The 14,153-nt window shown below is 38.4% G+C and overlaps 1 protein-coding gene across 2 annotated transcripts in view; it reads right to left on the minus strand.

The window, feature by feature from the left end:
• Positions 1–13,200, minus strand: part of rp1l1b (rp1 like 1b) — a 29,431-nt gene extending 16,231 nt beyond the window's left edge. For both annotated transcript variants that reach the window (XR_008603446.1, XM_055015755.1), the window contains exons 1-4: positions 12,990–13,200; positions 11,478–11,522; positions 8,839–9,390; positions 257–416 (exon numbers count right to left, since the gene is read on the minus strand). Coding sequence is in view for 1 of the 2 variants with exons in the window: in XM_055015755.1 (XP_054871730.1) it covers positions 257–416; positions 8,839–9,285 (607 nt within the window). In the remaining variant the exon portion in view is untranslated. The remainder of the gene's footprint in view (positions 1–256; positions 417–8,838; positions 9,391–11,477; positions 11,523–12,989) is intronic.
• Positions 13,201–14,153: the final 953 nt, after the last annotated feature.

Below are 14,153 nucleotides of genomic sequence, written 5' to 3' on the forward strand. Positions count from 1 at the left end.
TGATGAACTAAAAGTGGATTAAACTTTACAACCAACATCTAGATCTTCTAGATCCAGCAGCTAACTGGTCTGTGTGTGGTTCCTCAGTAGTTCTGGACCATCTAGAACCAGTAGCTAACTGGTCCGTGTTTGGTTCCTCAGTAGTTCTGGTTATGGATCAGCAGCTGATAGATTTTATAAATCCTGTGAATGTGTTCAGCTGCTCTGTTCCACAAAAAAACATCTAAAATCACCACAAAAAGCTAAACAATTCTACCTTCGTGTCCTTCAGTGTAGCCTGAGGAACGAGACTTCAGCTTTGGAAGTTTGATGTCAGATGTTTTCCTAAAGTTTTCTGTGATGGAAGGATGAGAAGGTTCCCGTCCGACACAGACCAGAACACTGGGACAGTGCAGGAGGCTCTGAACGCTGTCCACCTGGAACAGAACCACGTCTGGTTACTGAACAATTTATTACTCTCATGAGCAGGTACAATTCTGAGCATTTTCAGGACTGGAGAGACTTCTGCTTTTGATCCAAAACAATTACAGTTGTCACCAATGTTTTTCTTTTCTCCTGTAGCACTGGTGTACAGCCCTGTCTCCCAAAAATCATGTACATCCAACCTGTATATAAAGTACTGACAGAAGCAGATTATCTCCTGAATTAAATTTGTTTGTGACGTATTATTAACTTCTAACGAAAAGGAACTCTCTACATCTGTTTATTAAGACAGGTGTAAAGAAGATGGACAAGGAGAAGTTAAAAAAGGTTTGCCTGATGGAAGCTTAGCACTGAAGCATCACAAATAAATGTATTTTTTTTCTTTTAGAATCCACAGATCTTTAAAACGTATTTTATTTATTTTACTAAATCCTAGCTCTTCAGCCTGGTTAATCAGAAAATGGAGGAGAAGCTTCAAACATGTCGTAAAAGGCTCGTATTTTAACTAGAGCTGGGACTTTAACGCGTTAATTTCGCTTAATTAATCACAGCAAAAATAACGCGTTAAAATAATAACGCAATTAATTACGCCCTCCTCAGTTCCCTCATTTCTGGCACACCAGTAACTCTGATGAACACTCCAGCCCAGTAGGTGGCGGTAATGAACCTAAAGTCTGTTTGTAGCCATGAAGAAGAAGCACAGGACGCACTGAGTGAAGTCAGGCTCTGGTGAACAGTGAAGGAAGATGAGATTGAGCTTGTTGGACAGAAAGTTTCCTTTTAAAAATCTTCCTGATGGCAGCTTGGATAAAAGCCTGGTTGTGTGCAAATTGTACAACAAAGAGTTTTCTGATCACTGCGTCACTTCAAGCCGACGGTATCACCTCAATGTAAAACATGTTGCTGTTAGCACCAGAGCTAACGTTAGCTACGAGTCATGCTAACGGCTAACGGTGTAGCCATCCCATAATAGACCACTTTTCTAGACAGTGCTTGAGTTTACAGAAAGTCTTAAAATGTTGAATAAAATCGCTATAATTGCACTTAGATTTGCAGTAATCTGTGAATGTAGCAGACAGATGAAAAATGCAGATAAATAGAAATGAAACATTTTTGTGGTTTAAGTTTTTACTCCATCGAGGCTCTGCCTCCTTGGAGGAGGAAGAACCTAAACAACAAAAATATCTCTTTTAACAACTTCATTATAAACTTTTTGTTTATAAAAAATGACATAAATAAAAATTAATATTCCTATAAAAAGAACCATAAAAATTCCACCATTTATCAAACCCAGAAAAGATGGAAACAGAATGAATCTCTGGATTTTCAACTTTCTGAAGCTCCTTGAACTACTTATGCTGATTTTATGTGTCATACAGTGGAAAAAACAACTAAATTCAGGCTTTAAGTCATCAAAACCACTTTTTTCTATATGTCCCATTTTCCTTTTTTAAAATAAAATTTAAATTATAAACACATATATGTCTATTCATTGATTCAACTGTCAACCACAGTTTAATTTGAACTGAAAAACTTCACTTATTGTGTCAAATATTGCTATTTGACAAAACTGCAATTAATTGTGATTAATTAATTACAAAGCCTGTAATTAATTAATTTTTTTTATTGCGTCCCACCACTAATTTTAACAGAAACTTTCCTATACTGAACCAAAGAGTGAGTATAAACTAAGGTCAAACTCTGGTCTCCTGGTCAACGTCCACCTCCTGATCTGGACTCTTTCAGACTAAAAGCATTTCCTCAGACGTCACAGCTGCACCTGTCGGGGAGGAACTAGACTCCGTTCAACATGTGAATGAGAGTTCGGCTCAGAGCGGTGTGACGTTTGGGGGGTAGGGTTGCTGGTTAACCAGCTTCACAGAGGAAAAAAAGCCTGTTGTGCCTTTGGAGAACCGGAGAAAAGACAAAAGGTTTTGGAAGAACCACAAAGTGCTCAGCAGGACATGAATCTGCAGCAGGAGCTTCACCCAGGAGACCAGCTTCAGTCTGTTTGGTTCAGTTTAGGGAAATATCACAGTGTGGGTTGAAATATGACTCTTTCACTGCAAGTCTGATGCTTCTCTTTTGTTTTCTGGGTTTCCGTGGTGACAAGTCCCTCCCCAAATATTCAAATGATTTAGTAAAGCAGGCACAGATAGTTATTAAAACAAAGCAACAGAAGTTCTACCTCCAACTGTCCAACTGGTTCATCTTCTGCTGCCTTCTGCTCCATATGCAGATATACAGTATACCCTGCTTCCCCACATGAATGATTCTGGTAAATTACAGTAAAACACTGGCAGCAGCAGTCACTGGGGATTTACTGTAACTTTACTTAAACAGTTAACTGTTATTGATTACTGTGGAATATTAGGTTTACTGTTAAATGCTGAGACCAGATCTTCCTATAATACACTGTATTTATACACCACTGTTCTAAAGTTTGGGGTCACCCAGACAATTTCATGTTCTCCATGAAAACTCCCACTTTTATCCATGTGTTAACATAACTGCACAAGGGTTTTCTAATCATCAATGAGCCTTTCAGCACCATTAGCTAACACAATGTAGCATTAGAACACAGGAGTGATGGTTGCTGGAAATGTTCCTCTGTACTCCTATGGAGATATTCCATTAAAAATCAGCTGTTTCCAGCTACAATAGTCATTTACCACATTAACAATGTCTACACTGGATTTATCATTCATTTCATGGAATAAACTGCTTTCCTTTCACAAATAAGGACATTTCTAAATGACCCCAAACTTTTGAACAGTAGTGTAAATCTATCTTAATGTTTGGGATCAATATTAACTACAACTGTAGTTTGTTTTATTCTGTTAAAATGTATAGTCTATGAAGTGCAGACCATAAATAACTGTCTCTAATATTTATGACCCAAATGTATGCTCCCAGTTTTGTTAAATTACAGCTAATATTATTGAAAGGCAGCTATGTTTGAGAGATTGCAGTCTATTAAATGTATTTTAGAAACCAAAGAAACTTCTTTACCGTAACATAAAAAATAAAAAAGTTATAAAAATGGTCTATATGTCTCGGTGTAAAGTTAATAAAGCCTCAGCAGCTTAGTGAACTTTTGTGTGAAAGCATTTTAATTAGGTCTCATCATCCGTTTTTACAGCAGCCTGCTGTTAACTTGTTTTTGGCTCCAAAAGCTTCAGATTTTACAATTCTTAACTGTATTTGGAAAAACAGAACACTGCTGTTGCAATCTAGCTGTATTTTTACAGTTATTTATTACAGTAAAGTGCGTATTTAAGTTTTTTCCAATTGCAAGTAGCCAAGTTTTAAAACATTTTAGAAGTCAGTGAGCTGCTGCTGTCCTTGTATTGAACATTAATATTTATTATTAACCTTTATTTAACCAAGAGAAATCCCACTGAGATTAAGAACCTCTTTTGTAAGGGAGTCCTGGCCAAGATAGGCAGCAGTAAATACAAAGTATGGTTATAAAATTACAGTTAGAATACAGTTAAAGCACTAGCAAAAAACAAAAAGATTAAATTTACAAACAAGTTATTAAAAACAAGTGCATGTTGTTGAGTCGACCTCAAGAGTTTGGATTTAAAAGCACCCAATGACATAAACTCGATTAGTTTCCAATTTTTCTGCAACATATTTCATGCAAAAGGTGCAGAGAAAATAAACGCCTTTTTACCCTGTTCAGCACGAATACATGGAACAGAAATAAACTAATGATCCTGCAAACAGGGAGAGTGAAGATCAGAACTTTTCTGTGCAGTTAGAGAATCAATGTCAGTGGGCAGATATTAAGAAACATATTTTCTTAATAAACAACATAATAAAAACCTCTGGATAAATGTCTGAGGGTTAATTCTCCTTACCGGGGTCAGAACAGTTTCTCCTGAGCACAAAGACGGGTTTTAAATCCCTGTGAAGAAGACTGTGAGTCGAACCGTGATGAGATAAGAATCCTAATCATGGATGATCTCTGGGAAACTTCAGCAGATGATGGAACATCAGTGCAGTGCTGAGTTGATCACCAGTAAAACCAGGTAGACCAGTGTGAAGGAGGCAACCAACCAGCAAACACACTGCTCTGGGTATTCTGTTACATGATCACAGTGTATTTAGTTTTACCTCCAACTCCTGAAGATTAAACTGCAGCTGAGACACCAAGTCCTGCTCTGTGGATATGTCACAGAACTAATAATAATAATAATAATAATAATAATAATAATAATAATAATAATAATAATAATAATAATAATAATAATAATAATAAGGGACATCAATCAGCTGATTAGCCTCTATACATAATCTGTGTTCACTGTCCCGACACAAGCAGCTGTACTAAATATACATTCTGTAAAGGAATCAATCATTTAACTGTGAATCTTAAAAATGTTTACTGTTATTTCACAGATTTTCCCTGTTTAGTTAAATTACAGATATCTAAAAGGAAAAACAGGCTCAAACTTTAAATGATGTCCACATTGAACACATGTATTTTTATAAAAAGTAATTTACTCTTTTACAATCTTTGAGCATTAAATCCTTAAAGCACTACATGTTTCTGTATTTAAAGCAGCAAAATATTATTTTACAGAGATTTGCCATTATTTGAAAGAAAAATTATGTATATTAAGGATTGGAAAATAGAAAATCATTCTCTTAACTGTTTGTATATTATAAAGATTTTTTAAAACTGTACATAATGTCCACATCAAAAATCTCTATTTGTTCTTTTACAGGTCTGCCTATAAAATTATGCTGCTTAACTGTATTTAAACTGTATTTAAATCTGCTATAAATAAGACAAGATAAGTCCTTTATACCACTACTACACTAAATACCACTACTTTATAGATATTTACTGTGTTTGATCTGGTTTTGTGCTGCCAGATTTTCACAGGATGTTTTTTACAGTCAGACAGTATAAAGTAGTGATCTGATACAAAACAGAATCCTCCTCAGTTTTTTGCTCCAAATGTTCAGATTTGAATCATCTATTCAGGATTTTACTGATTCTCTTTAATATCCACACAGATTTATTTCATATAGCACTGTTAAAGTTAAATAAGGAACCCGTTAGTGGCAGTAATTCATCTTTAAACATCTTTAAGCCTGTGTGTGTGTAATTTGATTGTATACTTTCATTAAAGCAGTGGTACAGTATAAAACTAAACACCCTGCAGCTCCAGTTTCTCCCAACACTTTTAAAATGCTGTGAAAAGCTGCCGCCTGAAATATTGACTGTTTTGTTGATTTTGTTTCGCTCATGTGCAGCCAGTTCTGATGACGGTGCAGCTTTTGGATTTCAGTAACGGCAGATGAATGGCTTCATCTGTGGGCACACGAAGCCCAGGTGAAGATAATTAATTACCGCTGTGGAAGACACATTTCTGAGACTCCTCCAGCATCAAAGCAGCAGAGTTTGACCTGCTTCTCCTCAAAAATAGCTCTGATTCGACCAAGATTAATGTGTTCAGGAGAGAGATCCTCTATCTGAATGTATGTGAGGGAATATCCCCGTTTCAGTCCCTGAGCACAACCTCCAAGTGTTTATATCCACCTGACTGGATTATAGCAAACTACAGTAAAACCAGACTTATATCTTATCTACAGTTATCTTATTACAGCAGGTCATCTCATCTCTGCTTCTGAACGGTGTTAAAGAAACAATTAAACATGAATAAAAATTTGTGTTTAACTGTTTACAGATTGTATATCTAGTTTACTGTCAGAAAGAAACAGAAATATTCATATTAAACCAACTGCAATCACAGAATGAGACGGTTTTTGTTTGAAAAAATATTCAAAATGATAAATGGATTACCAGAATAGCTGGAGAGTCATTTAATTGAATTACTGGTTGCAGCTCTAATCCATCCGGACATGGCTTGAATTTAAAGGTGTGTATGTGACCGGCTGAGTTTAGAGCTGTCACTAGAGGCCTCTCTTTCACTCTCAGCAGCAGTGGAACAACACAAACCGACCTGCTCAGAACAGGCGTTAACTTGAAAATAGTAGATTCCTTTGGGGTTTTTTTAAGTTAGTTTTTTGGTCTTTTGTTGGTTTTATTAGACAGGTTAGTGGAGAGGCAGACAGGAGAGTAGGGTGATGAATGGGGAAGGACCTGCAGCAAAGAGCCACGAGCTGGAATCAAACCCAGGCAGCAGCGTCGGGGACCATAACCCCTGTTTATGGGACTATAATCCCTGTTTATGGGACTATAATCCCTGTTTATGGGACTATAATCCCTGTTTATGGGACTATAATCCCTGTTTATGGGACTATAATCCCTGTTTATGGGACTATAGCACCTGTTTATGGGACTATAGTACCTGTTTATGGGACTATAGTACCTGTTTATGGGACTATAGTACCTGTTTATGGGACTATAATCCCTGTTTATGGGACTATAATCCCTGTTTATGGGACTATAGTACCTGTTTATGGGACTATAATCCCTGTTTATGGGACTATAGTACCTGTTTATGGGACTATAATCCCTGTTTATGGGACTATAGTACCTGTTTATGGGACTATAACCCCTGTTTATGGGACTATAACTCCTGTTTATGGGACTATAACCCCTGTTTATGGGACTATAACTCCTGTTTATGGGACTATAACCTCTGTTTATGGGACTATAGTACCTGTTTATGGGACTATAACCCCTGTTTATGGGACTATAGTACCTGTTTATGGGACTATAACCCCTGTTTATGGGACTATAGTACCTGTTTATGGGACTATAATCCCTGTTTATGGGACTATAATCCCTGTTTATAGGACTATAATCCCTGTTTATGGGACTATAATCCCTGTTTATGGGACTATAGTACCTGTTTATGGGACTATAATCCCTGTTTATGGGACTATAATCCCTGTTTATAGGACTATAATCCCTGTTTATGGGACTATAATCCCTGTTTATGGGACTATAGTACCTGTTTATGGGACTATAGTACCTGTTTATGGGACTATAGTACCTGTTTATGGGACTATAATCCCTGTTTATGGGACCATAACCCCTGTTTATGGGACTATAATCCCTGTTTTTGGGACTATAATCCCTGTTCATGGTACTATAATCCCTGTTCATGGGACTATAGTACCTGTTTATGGGACTATAACTCCTGTTTTTGGGACTATAATCCCTGTTCATGGGACTATAATCCCTGTTCATGGTACTATAGTACCTGTTTATGGGACTATAACCCCTGTTTATGGGACTATAACCCCTGTTTATGGGACTATAATCCCTGTTTATGGGACTATAATCCCTGTTTATGGGACTATAACTCCTGTTTATGGGACTATAACCCCTGTTTATGGGACTATAATCCCTGTTTATGGGACTATAATCCCTGTTTATGGGACTATAGTACCTGTTTATGGGACTATAGTACCTGTTTATGGGACTATAACCCCTGTTCATGGGACTATAATCCCTGTTTATGGGACTATAGTACCTGTTTATGGGACTATAGTACCTGTTTATGGGACTATAATCCCTGTTTATGGGACTATAACCCCTGTTTATGGGACTATAATCCCTGTTTATGGGACTATAATCCCTGTTTATGGGACTATAGTACCTGTTTATGGGACTATAGTACCTGTTTATGGGACTATAATCCCTGTTTATGGGACTATAATCCCTGTTTATGGGACTATAGTACCTGTTTATGGGACTATAGTACCTGTTTATGGGACTATAATCCCTGTTTATGGGACTATAATCCCTGTTTATGGGACTATAGTACCTGTTTATGGGACTATAGTACTTGTTTATGGGACTATAGTACCTGTTTATGGGACTATAATCCCTGTTTATGGGACTATAATCCCTGTTTATGGGACTATAGTACCTGTTTATGGGACTATAACCCCTGTTTATGGGACTATAATCCCTGTTTATGGGACTATAGTACCTGTTTATGGGACTATAATCCCTGTTTATGGGACTATAGTACCTGTTTATGGGACTATAATCCCTGTTTATGGGACTATAATCCCTGTTTATGGGACTATAGTACCTGTTTATGGGACTATAATCCCTGTTTATGGGACTATAATCCCTGTTTATGGGACTATAATCCCTGTTTATGGGACTATAGTACCTGTTTATGGGACTATAATCCCTGTTTATGGGACTATAATCCCTGTTTATGGGACTATAGTACCTGTTTATGGGACTATAGTACCTGTTTATGGGACTATAATCCCTGTTCATGGGACTATAATCCCTGTTCATGGGACTATAGTCCCTGTTCATGGGACTGTAGCCCATTTATGGGTCGCCCACACGTTGAGCTATCTGAGCACCCGGAAATAGTAGATTGTTGAACAAATGAACAGAATAAGAGCCCCTGACCTAACAGAGGACATTAAAGGTGTCGTGTCCAGGTGTGTTGAGCTCACCTTGCGGCCCTCCACGGTGTACAGCTTCCTGATGTGGTACTGCATCAGCTCAGAGACCTCCTCTAAAAACAGCCCAAAGCTGCGTAGACTCCTGTGGTGCAGCACGATGGTCTTCCTGAAAGAGGGGTCGCTGTTCTTCACCAGCACCACCCTCTTGTTGTACCTGTGGTGGTCCAGAGGGGGGTCCTCTGGCCGGCTGGGCCCCCCGAGGTTGCAGCGGTGGGGCTGGTGGTGGTTGTGGTGGTGGTAGGCTGTGTGGTAGTACTGAGAGTCTGCTGCCTGTCTGCACTCAGAGCACACGTAGCACTCTGGTTCATGGTGGGCCACCAGCCCATGCTGAGGGATCCTGGGCAGCCGGGGGGACTGGTGCTTGTAGGGGGCGGAGGACCGGTGGGAGTCGCCTCCGACGGCGCTGAAGCACTGGAAGCTGCGTCCAGGGGTAGACATGTTGGCGAAGCTGCAGTCTCAGGTGAGCTTCAGACAGACACCTGGATTCTCCTGAGCTGCCTAGAAGAAGGTCCTGCAGAGAGCATGATTCCCACCAACCGCACACTGAAACAGAGAAGAAACACAGCATGGTTCATTTTAAAGTCCTGCAGCTCTGTGGAACCAGAACATCATGAGGAAGGAGCAAGAAGTCAGAGATATCATCTGTCAGTAGGACTCAGAAGGATTAAAACAAGGAAAAAAGAAACATGGGAATCTAAAAAGTGCAGGTGGTTAATTTCTAATGTGTAATAGAATGATTTTGATAAATATAATGATTGTAAGCTCAGATTTGGTTAATTTTCCTGATGGAACAACATGTCACAGACCAGGACTTACAGGATGAAAGCTGAAAATTTGTTTATTCTTTTTGTTTTTACTGATTCTGGCTAATAAATAACATTATTTGGGGGACTTTTAATGAAAAAATTCTGAAAGATTCAGAGGGTAAAGCAACTCACGGACTGACATCTGTATCTCAATAAATAAAAAAATTTAATGGCTCAAATTCTCCTTTTTTAAGTCGTGTATCTGACTAAAAGAATGGAAGAGAACTTTAGAGATGATACAGCCATGAATATCTGGCTAATAAATTATGTCATTTTGGTGATTTTTAAAACATTACACGTCTTTCAAACACACTAGTGGATTTAAAAGGGTTCAGAAGGTTACAAAGCAAAATAATCTTTATATGTTTTTAATATTTCACTAAGGCAAAGTGAAAATCAAACACTTTAAAATCAGGCACTTTAACTATCAGCACTTTAAGACAGGCTCTGCCTAGAAAGCACTTTACTAAAATAATATCACTTTATGGTTATTATTAAATTATCACCATCTTTGTGATAGACATGATAGAAAGCTGTACCACAGTTTTCTTTATGTGTTCATTTTATTTTCATGTCTTCCTCTGAAATAGACACATATATTAGTTCAGGAAATATTCAGTTAATTTCAGCAACTTAATTTCTGAAAATGCCTGTTTCTAGATCAAATATATTTATATCCAATACCAAAATAGCCCCAATAGCATAGGGGCTTTACTGTATTGTTTTCATACGTCTGTAACTCTGTATGTTTTTCTTTTATGTTTAGGACAACGGATGAAAATTAGCCTTGTGCTAAATCTGCATATTTACTGTAGCCTTGTGTAAATTTCTGAGATTGTGCGTTCATTAATATGCACTGTCCATCCAAATAAAGAAAGACTTAAAGAAATATCCAGAATAAAGGAACGGCAATTGTTCTGATTAATGAAAATGTGTCACAGTAGTATAATTTAAACTGTGTGGTCTGGAAGAGATTCCTAAAATCACATTCTGCAGGATTCTGTATTTCAGACTGCAGCAAAACTCACATCAACATTTTCATGTTTGCTTCATGGCAAAAGAAATCTGAAAAAAATACTATTCTGTCTAAAACTGACTCATATCACAATCAAATCAGAACGTGATTTTATGTGGCCCCAGTTGGAGGTAAAAGCAAAAGAAACAGACATGGCAGAGCTCTTAGTTTCTTTCCGTTTTATCCTCTGACTGCCTGCAGGAACACCATCAGCCCCCAGTTTGTTCCTATTTTAGCACCGCTTCGTAACAGAGCGTGGTTCCTCAGCTCTTCTCTGAAGGACTTAAGTCTAAATTAGAACCAAAACATGGCTGATGAGCGCTGACATAAGGCTTGTCTGAAAAAGACAATCTGTACACAGACAGCTATTAGTCTGCAGGCTAAGGCCCTTCTACATTTAACTTGTGTCTAAATATGCAAAAGCGACTGGATTTACTGGTTTCTTTTTTAAACTGTTTCTGCACTGTTCCAAGAAGCTCATATAGTTGAAGATTTAGTGGACACCCACCAACCTGGAGGGCTGCAGATCTGAGCAGATGGTAACTCTGGAGACGATTACTGGATACAGAAAACACCTTTACCTGCATGTACAGCAGGGGTTTACTGTGGTTAGTGCAGCTGAACCAAACTCAGAAAGGATTTATTCAGACAGTGGGACTGACAAGACGCTGCCGTGACGTGCAAACATGCAGCTGAAGATCAAAGAGTAAATGAAGGCAGGGATAACGAGGATACAGCCACAAATAAATCCTGCAAGTGACTTTAAATAACAAGCTTAAGCCTGTGTTAGCAGTGGAAGTGGACATTACCTCAGCGATTGTCACTGACGAAAATACATCCTCAGGCGGCTTCTCCTGCAATTAAAACACACGGATTACTTAGAAACCTCTGCAATAAGCACAATGCATTCTTACCAGGACAATACTGGAGGTAAACATACCTCATTGTTGCCTGATGGAGAGGGATCCAAGCCCACTATGAAATGCAAATAAAAACGCTGCACATTCTGGAAAGGGTAAAATGGGCTAAGCTTGACTGACACCTATAAAGGGCAGGTTTGGCTGTTGTCCTTGTTCTTGTATTAGCAGCGTTGTAAGGAAAACAGCCAGTGTTCCTGCAGCTCAACATCCTGGCAGAGCAAAGAGTCATTTATCGCTGTAAATACTCTGACATGTCACGCTGCCAAGTCTTTAACCAACCTGTAATCATTTATAGCCTGCAAAGGCTTTCCATTGTCTTCAATACAAGTTGAGTAGAAAAGGTGATTCTGTGCTTATAATCCAGGATTAGGAAGGTAAATTCTATTTCAGTGAATTTATATGAGAGTCTTGAATACATTCTTTATAAAATATGTTTTAGGATCAATCATATCATACACGGCCTACAGGAGTAAAGCACATTACTGAATTTCTGACACTGAATTCTGACATTGTCAACATGTTTTATAAACTCAGTAATAAGACAAAGCATGAAATCAGAAAAAACTACCAGAACAGTGTAGTTTTAGAGCTGCTCTGTTGCAGGATGCAAACATTACAGGTGCCACATCATCAGTGTGAACACTAGGCGGTTAAGGCAGGTAATAAACGGTCATTTTAAGATAAATACGTGTATGTAGCTCATTGTACTGTAGTGTTGTGTTGTCTACTGTAGAGTTTGCAGAAAGCACAGATTTAAAAGAATAATTATTCTGCAAATTAGCTGCTGCTAAACAAACGCAGAGCCTGTTTCTACTCACTGGATTAAAATAAAGGATTTCTGAATTCAGCAGGACAAGCTAACATCTGTGATCTGGGATAAAGAGGATCTCAGAGGCTTCCAAAACAGTTTCAACAAGGAAAATAAAAGTTGCATCCTGCAGAACGGCCTGCAGGAGTCCACCAGGACTGAACAACATCAGCAAAATATCTGTCATATTTCAGACAGATTTAAGATTTGATTTGCACTCTAATTTTTTAAAGTCTTGCTTCTGTCCGATAATTTTAAAACATGATGGAGAAATAATACATGAGATTCTGCAAACCATGACTGTGAGAAAGAGGATGACAGCAACCTGTAAAACCTCTGACTCATTGCATAATGTAAGGACCTTCGTGGTTCACTTACTGCATTGTTTAAAATCATGATTTCAGTCGATTAATTGTTTAATTGTGGAGTTAAACCAGTCCAACGTTGTTTCGTGCATCATTTGTCTGCAACAAACCAGCCAGCAAATTCTAACATGAAGTTTAATTTGATTTTCTGCAAGTGAAACCACATTTCCATGTGGTCAGGTTAAATGTACAGTATAATTCTATGTATACATTCAGAGGGTTACTCACCTGATCCACAATCATGATCCAGACAGTTTCAAAAACTACATAAAATATTCCCAACGCTCGGAGCTGTAAACTCACAGAGAGCAGCTGCAGAGAAACCTCCTGAGCCTCCAGCAGCAGCGGCCTACCTGCTAATCACATGCATGGACGCTAAGGATAGCAAGAAAAGCCTCGCTAATCACTCTGAGATTGGACTGAAATCTGGTGAGGCTTTGGACACATGACTTGGACTTCACTGTTGCATAAAGGGAGTTAAAATGTCTTCAGAGAGCAGAGGAAAGTCTGTGACTAAGCACAACACGCCCCTCTGTTCTGTCAGCCAGTGGTCACGGATTCTACTGGATACCTGTCTAGATTACACCTGAACACCTGAACATGATAAATGCCACACCTGAACATGATAAATGCTACACCTGAACATGATAAATGCTACACCTGAACATGATAAATGCTACACCTGAACATGATAAATGCTACACCTGAACATGATAAATGCTACACCTGAACATGATAAATGCTACACCTGAACATGATAAATGCTACACCTGAACATGATAAATGCTACACCTGAACATGATAAATGCTACACCTGAACATGATAAATGCTACACACCCTGAACATGATAAATGCTACACCTGAACATGATAAATGCTACACCTGAACATGATAAATGCTACACCTGAACATGATAAATGCTACACCTGAACATGATAAATGCCACACCTGAACATGATAAATGCTACACCTGAACATTTTACATGCTACACCTGAAGATGTTACATGCTACACCTGAACATGATACATGCTACACCTGAAGATGTTACATGCTACACCTGAACATGATACATGCTACACCTGAACATGTTACATGCTACACCTGAACATGATACATGCTAAACCTGAACATGTTACATGCTACACCTGAACATGATAAATGCTACACCTGAACATGATAAATGCTACACCTGAACATGATAAATGCTACACCTGAACATGATAAATGCTACACCTGAACATTTTACATGCTACACCTGAACATGTTACATGCTACACCTGAACATGATAAATGCTACACCTGAACATGATAAATGCTACACCTGAACATGATAAATGCTACACCTGAACATGATAAATGCTACACCTGAACATGTTACATGTTACACCTG

Source organism: Amphiprion ocellaris, chromosome 12 (assembly GCF_022539595.1).
Source record: "Amphiprion ocellaris isolate individual 3 ecotype Okinawa chromosome 12, ASM2253959v1, whole genome shotgun sequence".
Classification (NCBI taxonomy): domain Eukaryota; kingdom Metazoa; phylum Chordata; class Actinopteri; family Pomacentridae; genus Amphiprion; species Amphiprion ocellaris.